General features: G+C 44.4%; 1 protein-coding gene across 1 annotated transcript in view; it reads left to right on the top strand.

Moving 5' to 3' along the window:
* Positions 1-13,968, top strand: part of MAST2 (microtubule associated serine/threonine kinase 2) — a 207,754-nt gene that overhangs the window by 40,681 nt on the left and 153,105 nt on the right. Inside the window, exon 2 of the mRNA XM_019531350.1 lies at positions 5,485-5,516. Within this exon, the coding sequence (XP_019386895.1) occupies positions 5,485-5,516 (32 nt within the window). The remainder of the gene's footprint in view (positions 1-5,484; positions 5,517-13,968) is intronic.

Here is a 13,968-nt window from a genome sequence, read left to right on the forward strand (position 1 = left end):
CCCAGTACTCTTTCCTGCCATGGCAGGGGGTCAGACTAGATGATCTGCTCAGGTCCCTTCCGACCCTAGAAACTATGAAACTATGAAACAAAGCTACTTTTTGCTCCTGCGATCAGTTGTTAAACTACTTAAAGTACTGATTTAACAAAGCATGGCATTAGCTTTTCTTCTTGTTTTGTCATATGCATGTCAGGTTGCATTGTTAACATTTATATGTGAGACATAGAGTCATTAACACATGAACTGCCAGAGCAATCTTGGTTTTACACTTGACAGCTGTGAAATTATAAGGTGCTTATATTTGACTTTGGGTGATGTAACATGAGTTAAATGAATGATATCTATGTCTATACAGATAACCTTCGAGCTTCTCAAAATCCCTTTGCTTGCAATTTGCAAAGAATGATTAAACGAAGATGGCGTCACACCTCCTTCCGCAATCTGGACTCGCACGTGGAGCCATGATTCTCACTTCGTTAAGTTCTTTTTAAAAACTGCTAGTGCTAAACAGTTCCTAAACCAAATTATTTTCAGTAAATCAAATAATTTTAAGGCATTGCCCTCTGTATGTAGAGGCAGAAGCTAATGGTTAGGTTTGAAGAACGTACGGTAATTAAAAGACTCAGTTCCAGGACATTCCCTTCTCAGAACTGAATCGTTCTGAGAGCTGTTTTAGCATCTTGACCAGGACCTCGCATGTCTGCCAGCTTATGTGACTTCATCAGGATTTGCCACGAGCCCTTACACGTACTGGTGATCAGTTTTACTTGTGGGACAAGGTTGGAGAAATCATCCTTGACTAATTGACAGGCTGTCTGTTTAGTAAAAGGATGCTGCAAGTGAACATGTATTTGGAGGGTTATATTACTGACCTTGAGAGCAGGTGGCCCAGCACTCGGCTGAGGTCACTGGGGTAATATATCTAGGTATTGACAGCTCAAGTGCTCAAAGAGATGGAGAAAGAAACTGCTGCTTCATGTCGTGGATGGACTCTGCTACTCTTCGGGGTTTCACTCTCCTGGCGGGGTTAGGCCTTCTGTGAAAGGAGGCCTTTAACATAATTAGCACGTGGACTTAAGGGATTTATTGAGTTGTGGGAAAATGAAAGAATTACTATCCAGCTAAATACCAGATCAGATTTAGTGGTTGTAGCTTGACAGTATTATATTAATTAATCTCAGCATTTTAAAGATGAGCTGTTTAACGAATGCATGCAAATGTAGTGCGAAGCCCCATTATATGTAATATATGGCTTCTCCAGTCTTAACTACAAAACTAATTTCCGAACCGGGAATGAAATTTATAGCCAAGTTGTAACTATAGATTTCTGGAAAGCGTTGTCATCCTCTCTTGCGAGGCTTTGTCCGTGCTCTGAGATCAGTCAATTGTGGCATCCTTTATTAGGCTGACGTCAGTTCTTCAATATATTTGAATTTACCTTGGTAAGTTTTAGACATAAAAACTCAGTTAGCTCTGTCCCAGTGTGAACTTTCCAGTTAACTCAACTGGTGAACCTTAAAACCCACTCTTTGAGCATTTTGTATCCCTTGCTATGCCTGCTTCACTGCTGCCCCTCAGCATGCCCCAGACACGTGGTCCAGTTTGGTCAGGGCTGATCCTGCTGTGAGCAGGGGACTGGACTAGATGACCTTGTGAGGTCCCTTCCCGCCCCACTTCCCTATGATTCCTACGTCCCCTGAAGCGTTGTCACCAGCTCCTGAACTGAACTCCAGGGTCTCAACTGGCTCTTCTGCAGCAGATCACCAGCTCAGCCCTCTACCTGCTTCCCATCTGCTCCCTTTTCCAGGAACGGCTCCCTTTTTCTTCCAGAAGCTGGCATTATGAATCTCGGCTTTTCTCTGGCAGAATCGTTCTGTTCATCGTTCTTCTGCTTCCCCTTGCATTGGTACCTCCACGGTACCTTCGATTTGGAGAAGCTGTGCTGGGGGCAGGCGAGGTGGTAGCTGCAGGCTGTGAGCACTGCACTTACCAGCTCTTTTCTTTCTGCTTCAGTCAACGGGTGTGAGAAAATGATGGGAAGGTGGAGGTGGAGTGTGCCGGAGGGAAAGGAGAGTATTGCAGAAGGGCAGAAAATCGTAGCTTCAGTTGCGTTGCCGGCAGAGGGCTGGCAGGATGGAAGCGGAGGGGCATTTCAGGTGGGGGGGCCCTGGTGCAGCCGGGGTGTAAAAACTGATTACTGACTTTAAGGCATTAGCAGTTTCAAATGTGAACAGTTGTGTATTGGTGACGGGGTACCTGTACATTCAGTTAGGCCTGGCTACAGGATAAATGCAAACGCGGTACAGGTAGCATCGTTCGGGCAACTCCACATCTTTGCATATTTGTCTGAAGTCCTTTGAGATATCAGCTGTAAAATATTAGAATAGCTGCTGCTTAACTAAGACGTTTTCAATCTACACAGTCATTAGCTTACAAATGAAAAAAACCCATGTTCTTATCGGCTGTTAAAAAGTACTAGACAATGAGAGTAAAAACTAACACAGCCTACATAGAAAGGAATTGGGTGTGCCTATATAGCTAGTATTATGAAACTAAGATGCAACATATATTATGGGGAAAGAAAACAGTATTGGCATCTCCTAAATCATGAGTTTGTGGTGTTTATCTGTTTAAAGACCCCGATTTATCTTATGGATTTATGTTTCTTTGTGGAAAATCTTAGCTTTTGTTTATAGAAGCGAGTAAGGATGCAATGGTTAATTATGGTTATCGAGGAGAACCTGAAATCCTACGTTCTAAAATTTCAAAACCCAGAAGGCAAATAGAGACCCAAATACACTAAGTTAAAAATCCTGAGACATACTTGTTTAATGGATTGTTAGATCTACCTTGTGATTTTTTGAATGCAAGAACTCGGCAGTTTGAGGAAATGAATTAATGTTCACATAGAACCAGTTGCTGCCTCCTTACTGGATGTAGACCCAATAGGTAAAAGACTTTTAAAAATACAATCTACCATATCTATATTGTGTTTTATAATTAAGGCTGGGAGGATGCTTTCACAAATATCTCCATATTTAGTTTCTTTGTATGAAGTATGCATATGTATTCTCAGGCAGAAACCTCGAATGCTTTTGCATTTTCTGTAAAACCCAGATAAAGGTGCTCATGCCATTACAGGAGTGTAGTGGAGGAAATCCCTTTCAGGATGCAACATATATGACCAGTTATATGGCACTGATTGCTGCCTTATGTGTTTGAACTGTTTAGATTAGCTTTTGACAGTTTGTGTAGTGACAAGAAGTTTTCTTGATGCAATAAGCTGTCAGGCTTCTTATGGCTCACACTTGGAATACGCTCGGTGTGGTTGGAGCGGGGGAACGATCAGCTGCAGTCACATTTCAAGCTGTACAGTCTTTGGGAAATCATGCATGGCTTATATTAAGGAAATGTTTGAGATTCAGACTATTAACTAGAAACTTTCTAGTGACTTTGAAGATAATTTAAAATAAATATGCAATTTATTTTTGATAGAACTATAACCAGTTTTAAATTAGCATTGTCAAGCACTTAAACCCCAAATGTACTCCTTAGCTAAAAATGTATGATAGGTTATCAAACTTGTTATGAATGACCTTTTCCTATGAATTTTTTTCCTCCTTTTGTTCAGTGAAACTTTTTACCAAAGCCTCAACTTTTTAGCGGGCAAACAAAATACAGCTCTTGTGAAAATTGGAAACTGAAATTGAGTTTCAGGATTCACCATCGATTTTTAGATACAAAGCAGAGAGTGACAGCTTGGAGGAATGGCACCACACACAGATAGCAGATTTTAAGACTTCTGATTTTGTCTCCTTCCTGATACCTCCAAGCACCAAATGCAGCATGAAAAGACTCGGGCACGGGACTCTTCAGCCTGGAGAAGCAAAGGCTCGGGGGTGACTTGGTGGCAGCCTATAAGTACATTGCGGGGTGCATCAGGATCTGGGGGAACAGCTATTCACCAGAGCGCCCCAAGGGATGACAGGGTCCAGTGGTTACAAACTCCTGCAAGACTGTTTTAGACTGGACCTCAGGAAAAACTTCTTAACTGTCCGAGTCTCCAGAGTCTGGAATAGACTCCCCCCAGAAGTTGTGCAGGCACCTGCCCTGGGTACCTTTAAGAAATGCCTGGATGATTATCTTGTGGGGGTGATCCGACCCAGCTGACTTGGGCAGGGGCCTGGACCCAATGATCTCATGAGGTCCCTTCCAGTCCTAATGTCTGTGAAATGTATGAAAAAAAGATGTACTGGCTATAGATATAATTACTGGAAAGCTAAAAAGAAAGGTTTGTTTTTTTGGGGGTTTTTTTAAACTGTTTTGGCTTGAATACTTTGCATACCATTGCATTTTTTTTTAAAATGATGAACTGTATTTTTACGCTGTTTCATTAAAAAGTAAAGTAGAATTTGGGAATGTTATAAATATACACACCTGCGGTGCAATGTAACACTGCCCTCTCCTTTTCGTTTACTGGTTTGTTAGCTTTCTTTCATACGATTTTGTGTGGCCTTTTGACAATAGACTCTGAGCAGGGTGATGTTACCATCTCGTGGTGAAACGTTAAACTGCAGTGTTGAAAAATTACAAAAAAAAAAAAAGGAAAATAGTAGCTGTACTATCCTGAGATGGTAATACATAAGGTATTTTTTTTAATTCCCTTTTTATCTGTAGGCAAACAAGGTTCTTTGGGTTAATGTGATCTCTTTCATTAAACCAACTCGATAGGGAAAGTCTGCTGGTGTCCATGTACTTTCCTGGGTGGAATAGAAGATTAAGCCAATATGCAAAACGCAGGCTTGTGAAAATGCAACTGCATTGGCAGGGAAGACTTATCTGTACATTTTTAGGAGATGCATGTCACAATCCATTAATAATATCATGCTTGACTAATTTAATGAACCAGAGTTCTTACCTGTTTTATGTGAACCTCCTTTTGTGGGCCTTTGAGATGCAGAGTGCTGATCTAGTGTTTCCTTGCCCTTGTCTTCACTTCCACCTGGTTATAGCAATATACCTTGCATACATTTATTTCCAAGTTTTGTTTCTTTCCCTGGAGAGGAGATGAGAAAGCAAATACATGCTGCACATTACATACGTTGCCTAATGCATTACTGAAACGTGGCAAAGAGCTAAACAGAAAAGAATTTCATCATGAAATGGAAGTGATCTTCTATTTAAGATGAAAGTTTGAAGTTGTACATGAACAGTTCTGTGCTTTTATTTTGCATGAATACCACAGGTGCACGCAGGCAAAACCAGACATTTTATGCCTATCTAGTTAGTTAAGTATCCAGTATGTTATTCATGCGGCTGTGATGCATACAGTTGCAAATTAGTTGCCAGCATGTCAGCACCACTGGAAATCTGGCCATTAGTGTTTTACTGATAAAGTAATATGACTCGGTTAGATCATAAGTTAATTTAGTATTTTCCTCCAGTAATTTTCTAAGTTCTTTTTTGTTTTTTGTTTGTTTCCAGAAGGAACTCAGTCTCCCAAGAAGAGGAAGCTTGTAAGTAGAATTATCTTATTTTACCCATTGTTGCCATAAGTGTGATTCAACAAAAGTCCTTGTACCTTCTAGATAGTGAAATCCATACATAACCATCAGACACAGCTGTTTGCGTTAACTTGTTCTCATGTGTCTTTGATGCTTTTGAAATGTGGTAGCTTCACTTCCTTGGATATTAACCTTCTTAAGAATTGCAGCACAAACAGTGGCATTATTATTATTTAGATTTATGTTCCGCTCTGCCCAGCAGGCTCAGAGTGGCTTACACTAATCCACCAACAACCTACTGGTAGGAAACAACAAACAGTACACTCCCCAAATGCCATTTGGAAACTTGAAAAGCCCACCCTCCTACCCCCAACTACCGCTTTCTTGCCTAACACCCACAACAGCAAACCCTCTGGCCAATCCCACCAGCGCTTCCCAATCACCATTTGCATCGTGATATAAGAAACCCCTTTCTCCTGCCCTTCTATACCCACTGTCCTACCTTACCCCAAGGGAGAGCCATCACCCCTTCCCCAACATCCCTTTCAGGCTCTCACCCCACTACAAAGGGGTTGCAGCTGTCCCGAAAAACCCCCTAGATCTTTCCCTTTCCCCTCCCACCAATAAACACATCATTACATTCAGAAGAGCCACAACAGGAAAGTAACAGAAAGACCCTGTGTCCCTGCCTCGGCTGCTGCCCAAGAGCAATGCCAGAGGTCACCCCTGAGTGTCACCCCAAGTTGATGTTCATACAGAGAGGCTCGCAAGCTGGTTGTGTCCTTCTCCCCCTCTTCAGGTGGCAAAGATGGGGCATTTTTACATGTGTTTTGGGACGCTTTAATTAGTGAGCTCTGCTAATTAAAAGTGCCTGTGTATCATGTGCATCAGTGGCCCCATGCTGAAACAATGGTGGTGGGACACTTGGAGCTAAAACTCATTGAATGTGTTTTATTTCAAAGTGCCCTGCTGCCATTTTTCAATGTGAAGATGCACGGGGACGCTGATGCACATGACACAGAAGGCTGCCGGAGCGTGTCGGTTCTGTGCTCCAGCAGACTTGATTAATCGAGTCTGCTCCAACGCGCTGGATTTCCAGCAGGCTCCCTGCATGTCTGTAGGAGCCCATGGTGCCTAAGCTGGGCCCTAGCCCTCCTTGGCAGGGGAAGGAGAGACAGCAAATGTCCTTCAGCCCAGGGAGACCTGCCTGTTCCTTGGTTTGGTTGTACAGACTCGCATTTCTCAGCAGGCCTGGCTCATTCTTTATGTGGGGAACCTCTTCTAGAAGTGAGCAAGGACTTGGCATCTCTGAATCCTTCGCTGCTTGGTTTTTTTATTGAGGCTGCCAGTGTGACCTCTGTCGCGTGCAGTTCAAAGTTTGTGGGCTGAATATAGTGTCCAGTGAATCTTGCATGAAGACCACCAAACTAATTCCATTGATCCGTGATCAGAGGGGAACAACTTTTGTCACTTCTGTATAAGCAACATGCTGGTGAAAAACCAGCTATAATTATGCATTCACGCAGTTATTTCTGTTGTGGTTTCAGGCCCATGGAATTATTGTCACCAAATAGGAAACACTGGAAAAAATGAGGAAAGGCACCTCATGCCCAAAAGTCTGTCTAATAGCTCTCCCAACTACACGGTTGGACCAATAAAAGATGTTACAAAAAAGCCTTGCCCACAGAAAGAAGATAGAATTATTATGATGAAATGCTTTAAAAAATCAATTTATGCAATTTTAACATCTCTTGTGGAGTCTGCAGCTTGTAAGCAAGCAGGTTTGTTGTAGTGATAGTCTGAGAGAATTTATTCTTTGCTGCGTGTAGTTTTCTGTGAGCCTGGTGCGTGGTAGAATGAAGTGGTATTATTGCCCGGATTATAGAGACGCGTGCATGCTAGGTGAACCTCCGTCTAACCTTAGGGCTGTAACTTTCTGTTTTGAAACCTCTGTCTTAAAGCTTAGAGCCTATGACAGGGAAAGCAAGTTTCTCAGGGTACTTTGTATGACTTGACTTAGATTTCTGGTTTTAATAATGAATGGTTTTCAATTTTTATTCTTTAAAAACTCTCCTTTGTGTAAGAGGCAGTGTTTGCAAAATGCTGTGTGGTGCCAGTGATTCAGTGCTGAACAATACAATGAGGTCAAAAGGCTTTTTTTTAAATGAAGCATGACTGACCCTTTGTTTAGCTCGCGTGATAGTGTTACACCAGTCAGCCACTCAGTTATTTAAAACAAAACGGAGCACACAACTCAGGCGTTGATGATCTAGCTATATACCGTCATGGCCACTTGACCTTGATTTGTTCGTTTTTAGGAATCATTCTGCTCACTCTTTTGAAGAAGTTAAAAAGTTTATAGAATAAGAGCATTTTGACAAGTATTTGAATATACTCCAGTTAAATATTTGATTAGTGAGTTATTTAGCCTTTTTTTTAATCCAGTGACCTTTTGGACAAAGTTTTTGGAACAAATTGAGGATGCCAAAAATTTTCCCATGTCTTGAGCAGGTGTGGAGGTGGGTACAATGCAAAACTTTAAATGTTAATAGGAGATTGATGTAGCATTGCAAGTGGGTCTTCTGACAGGATAAATAACTGGACACTGAGTTTTTGACAGTTTATTTGGTAATTTGACTATTGCTGAAATGCTTGAACTGCCTTTACTTCTCTCATTCCTTTCTTTTCAATAACCCTTTGTATTTTCAAGTGGATTTTCTGTAAGTCACCTCTATGAAGGGAACATCAGCCTCTGTATCAAGAGGCCCAAAGGTACCACGTCTGGACCACACAAAACTGTTACTGGTACAATTTCCATTCTTGGCAGCACATCGTTTTCAACCTTCAGTTTACAGCAGACCTGATTATTGTACTACATTTCCTGGAACTCTAGAAAGTGCGATCGGTCAGACCAAGTTCTTTTGAATTGCTTTATTTTTTATTAGTTTGAAAAACCACATTTAAAAAACTAGTATTTGTGGCTTTCCTTTATTTCTGTTGGATGGCCTCCGGAACCAATTACAGTTGTACAGCTTAGTGAAAAGAGCCTTGTGGGCCTGAGGTTATAGAAAAAAGTGTTCTGTGTATCCCAGGGTTTTCAGTAGTTTGTGGTGTCACAGGACTGAAGTCCTTCTTAAGTGAGCTAAATCTATGCAGTAAGACCCATGGACTCTACCATTCTCCCACCCCTGGTTCAAGGAGGTTTTGATTTGAAATAATACTTGAAAAGGGGAAGTGTTCTGTCTAAGGAGAAAGCTGAGGAGCGGGGAGCCCTTGTATCATGCCTTAAAAACAACTGGAGGCTTGATCATTCTCAGTTGTTCTGGATGCCTGCTCTACACATTGCGAGCTCTGATTAAAAAAGTTTGTTCTATAAGTTTCATTGTCCTCAAATGTTGGAGTGCTGTTGTACCTCTGGTGGTCCAGGAAATGTCTGAGAAGCAAGACTTTTTTGCGATATTTTCTATCGTCTCCAAGGAAGAGCACTTGATGCCCAGAAGCTTGTTCAACCCCTTTCCCCTTCCAAGTATACATTTTTTTGGTCCAATAAAAAAATATCACAAAGAATCCTTGCCTAATGTCCCAAAAGAATTTAGTTGTACTGAAGACAGCTATGCCCTCATCTGTTGACTGCTGTACGTAAAGGGAGCAAAGTCATGAGTTGACAGTGGGATGGTGCCATCTGAGTCCAAGCTAATGGAGGGGCTGGGATGCAGATACGTTCTGTTTGGGGTGGCGCTTCCTCCAGAGGTTGTGGTCACTCACTTTCCGGACTTGCTGCAGCCTTTGCATTGCCTCCTATATATTCAAGCATACAGCACCTTGCGATATTTCACGTGAGGAGTGCATGGATTGTGGTGGAAGGGTTGTTGTTGAGAAGGAATGAGATGGACAGATTTTCTTAAGAAGTTGGAAGTTGAAGGAGGCTCTTTTCCCCTTCTTTTTAAACCACAGCAGCTATGTGATTATCTTGAGTGAGTATTGACAGGAACAGGGCCCTGAGTCTTTAAACCAATTTGAGTGGTTTCTTTGATGGAAAATAGGGATATTTCTTGTACTTAATTCATCTAAGTATTGCTTTATATTTTCCCAGTTCTCCCTGTGTTCAGTTTTTGCCAACTCTTCTTTATCCAGAAGCTCATCTTCATTATCTGTGTGTTGACATTATTTGCAGTTAAGAAATACAATTGAAAGTCTTCAAGTTATGTTTTTGGCAGTGGAGCATGGGGGATTCTGTCACTTAAGGTACCTTTTTATATAGAAGCTGAAGAGGAGAGGTGGGAAGAAATGGTCTGTGATACATGGATAGTACACCTGTCTCATTCCAAGTACAAAATAACCATCATACAGTCATTGCCTCTGTATAGGCCTGTGGTTACCTGCTGGTGCACCCACCCCGGTCTCCACTTGCCCATTGCCATAGGACTGAATATTGAAGAAAGACTCCTTCTTTTAATGCAGGGAAGCTCTAGCACATCAGCAGCCACAGTATTTTTCAGGAAGGAAACCGTAATCCAATGGCAAGAAAAACCTGAACAACTGGAGGTTTCTTTTCAGCTGTAGCCTTCATCCAGCTTTGCAGTCATTGTGAAGTATTCCTTCTTTCTCTGCCTGCTCCACCGTTTATTTTTACTTTTGCATCACTATTAGTTTGGAAACCTTGTTCTGAACATTGCCACCATGGGTCACTCTACCAAGAATAGAAAACTCCATGTGGCATTGGTCTTGAGGTCATTGATGGCACACATCGTACCAAGGATGAGCTGGCTTATTTAGGATCCACTCTGCTCACCCGGGATGGGGAGGGGGCTAGAAAAGGTGTCCTGAACTTAGCTTTTCTCATTCACCTGGCTGGAAAACTGCGATCCAGCTCAAGTGATGAAGTTTGCAACTTGGAACATCCTTACCCTGATGGGTAATAGTGACCAACTGGAGTGAAAGATAGCACTTGTGGCCATAGGTCTTGCATGATTTAATATTAACATTGCTGCACTTAGTGAGAAGAGGGGCAGCTCTTAGAGCAGGGGTCAGGAATGTTTTTGGCTGGGTGTCAAAAACACCACGACCTTCACCCACACCTTGACTTGGTGTGCCAGAGACAGACAGCGGGGACCTGCAAGGGGCCCAGTCCTCGTTGCTGGTGGTGGGTACATGCATGCCTTCAGGCAGACAGCAGGGGAGAGGCTGGGTTTTGCTCTGCCACAGCCCCCTTCCTGCCTTGCGCTCTGAGGTGCACATGCAGCTACTGCTGCCACAGCTGGTGATGGGGCTCCAGACCCCAGTGCAGCTGTTTGCAGCCTGCCTGCCACCTGCTGCAGCAGTCAAAAGCCCAGGCCAGCTGTGGAAGGCAGATAGGATGCTGCAAACAGCTGCACCAGGGTCCGGAGCCCTGGCTGGGCTCTGTGGCAGGGGTGGCTGCATGTGCACCCTGGGACATACAGCTGGGAAGAGACCTGGGGCAGTGCAGCTCTGTCCCCTTGTCCACTGTGTGCCCAGAGGCGCACGTGCAGCCACCACTGCCACAGAGCCTGGCTGGGGCTCCGGACCCCGGTGCAGCTGTTTGCAGCCTCGTGGCTGCCTGCCACAGCTGTCCTGGGCTCTGGGGAGCTGCTGTCGGCTGGGGAGCCTGGGCTGCTTGCAGTAGGGCTTGCAAGCAGCAGCAGCTGCCCAGAGCCTGGGCCAACTGTGGCATGCTGATCAATATGGCCTTGCATGCCATGCTCCGATACATGCTGGGGGTCGCTGACCCCTGTCTTAGAGATGATGGTAGCTACACCTTCTTTTGGAAAGGAAGAGCAGAAAGACGGACACATCCACAGCACTGGTTTTGCTATCAAGAGCAATATAGTTACTTGGATGTTGGAATGGCTGATTGGTATCAATGAATTTCTCAACTAACCAACAGACAGCATGCAACAGCTGTCCATGTTCATGCCCCAGCCCTTGATGCAGGTGAGAAAACAAAAGAAGAGTTCTGTTCTAAACTCAGCCACGTCCTGTCGTCTGTCCCCAAAAAGAGGATAATTCTTCTTGGCAGCTTAGTGCTAGAGTGGGCAGGGACTCTGAGCTGTGGAAAGGAGCTGTTGGAAAGCAAGGGATGGGGAAAGTCTGTTCAAATAGAGTTCTCCTCCTGAGCCAGCATTCAGAACACGGGCTTATCATCACGCTCTCCTTATTTTGCCAAGCAACACATGGAAGACATCATGGATGCACCCCCGCTCAAAACACTGGCAGCTGATTGACTGCCTCGTAGTGCATGTCCAAGACCATCGCTATGTCCGTATCACCAGAGCTATGACCAGTATAGATGACAACTGGATGGATCGTTGTTTGATACCTTCCGTAACGTCCCTTCATATCAGCCCAAAACTAAAAACAAAAGAAACAGCGGAGGAAGAGGTTCAGTGGTGAGTGCTTGAAAGGCCCTGCTAAAAGCGATCACCTCTAGCAGTGCTTCAGAGAGAAACTCTCTGATCTCCCCAATGATCTTGGTACCACTGATCACTGGGATAGCCTCAAGAAGGGCATCCATGAGGTGGGTGAAGCATCTCTAGGCTTTTCTACAAAAAAAGCAGGCGTGGTTCAATGAGGATGATAGGAAAATTCACGCTCTCCTTGACAGTAAAAGGAGAACTGTCAAAGCTTGGCAGAATGGCGTCAACTCCATAGAGAAGCAAGACGCTTAATGCCATATTAAAGCCACCCACCACCCAGAGGGAAATTCAAGAGTGAAAGAAAAAATGACAGGAGGAGAAAGCAAAAGAGATTCAATGGTCATGGCTCTGGAGGTGGGCAAAAGAAGAGAGTCAAGGACACCTGCAAGGCCAAACCAAAGAAATGTAATATTAACATGAATACCTGGGAAACTCGAACACTGGTTTGTCCCCAGTGGCACCGTGATGTATGACAAGGCATCAGTCACTTCAAGCAAACTATGGTGGTGGAGAGACAGGAGAAGCAAAGGGAAAGAACTGTGACCTGACATCAGAATCCGCTCCTTTCATCTGCAGTCAAGCATGCAGATCTGGGATTGGCCTCCTCAGTCATCCAAGGGCTCACCAAGGACTTCCCTGTTTGCTGGGAGACTGCCACCCTCGTATTGAGGGGTGCCGACCAAGATAGACGGAGCCCCGAGAGAGGGATCGGATAACCACATCTGCTTGAGAAGAAGGACTGCAGCAGTTTTACTGGCATGTAGGTGGGTCATTAGTGTCTAGGGTTTTGTTTGTCCTGTGTAGAGAGGCCCTGGTAATGGTGCCTGGGGGCTCTAATGTGGATTGGTGCCTTTTGTACTACGTATTGTGCTGGCACATAGTAAGAGATGGTCCTAACCTCCAAACATATAGCTGAATTTCAGTCAAGAAGCCAAATGTAAGAAGCCCAAGGAAGTTAAAATGAGAGTAAGAGTGATAGAAATGTGTGCACATAGACTCAAGGACTCAAAACCATCTACTGGTAGTTGTGCTCATGCATGAAGTTTATTTTTTTAAATTTCTAAGATTTAAATAGGCAAGAAGTTATCACTAATACTTTTAGAGACTGCAGAGAGACTGAATAAAAAGAGCATTAAGACATGACTTCTGTGTTTTCACTGTTCTCAGTGATGTGAGCAGTGATCATGCCCAAGTTACTGTTGCTCAGGAGTCTGAGTTTAAAGCCTCTCCTGAGCTCTGTGCAATCAGTGTTATGTGTGTTTATTTTGTACATCAGGGTTGGCCCAGCTCAAGGTGGCCAGGGAGCAGTACACCCCACAGGCTGCACTTGTGGGGGCCACAGTCCTTCCCAGCCCATCCTGCACACCATGGGCACATGCATGTGCATGCAAGCAAGCGGTTCCCCCTGCTGCACCATGCACATGGCTACTACCCTCCTTCGAGGGCATGCAGACAGGCGCTTCCCTGTGCAGTGTGGCATCCCATCTCATCTTCAGCTCCTTGCTGCACCGGCGCTCTGGGCCAGGGGCACGCAGCAGAAGTCAGGGGAGGAAGGGGGAGGGTGTGCTGCTCCCAGACTTAACACTAGATCACTTTCTGCTGCTCATAGTTTCATAGTTGGTAGGGTGGGAGGGGACCTGAGCAGATCATCAAGTCCGACCCCCTGCCCTGGGCAGGAAGAATGCTGGGGTCAAATGACCCCGGCAAGGTGTCTATCCAGCCTCCTTTTGAGGGTAGGAGCGAGCACCACTTCCCTTGGAAGTTAGTTCCAGATCCTAGCCTCCCTGACAGTGAAGTAGTGCCTCCTGATGTCTAGTCTGAATCTACTGTCTGTCAATTTATGGTCATTATTCCTTGTTACTTACTCCCTGTAGTGCTCAAGGGAACAGGGACTCTCCCATTGCCCACTTGTCCTCCTTGGCCAGTTTATAGATGGCCACTAGATCCCCTCTCAGCCTTCTCTTGTGGAGGCTGAACAGGTTCAGGTCCCTAGCCTCTCCTCGTAGGGCCTGCCCTGCTGCCCCCTGATC

This window comes from Crocodylus porosus, unplaced genomic scaffold (genome assembly GCF_001723895.1).
Source record: "Crocodylus porosus isolate Cpor-Errol unplaced genomic scaffold, CroPor_comp1, whole genome shotgun sequence".
NCBI classification, from domain to species: Eukaryota; Metazoa; Chordata; order Crocodylia; family Crocodylidae; genus Crocodylus; species Crocodylus porosus.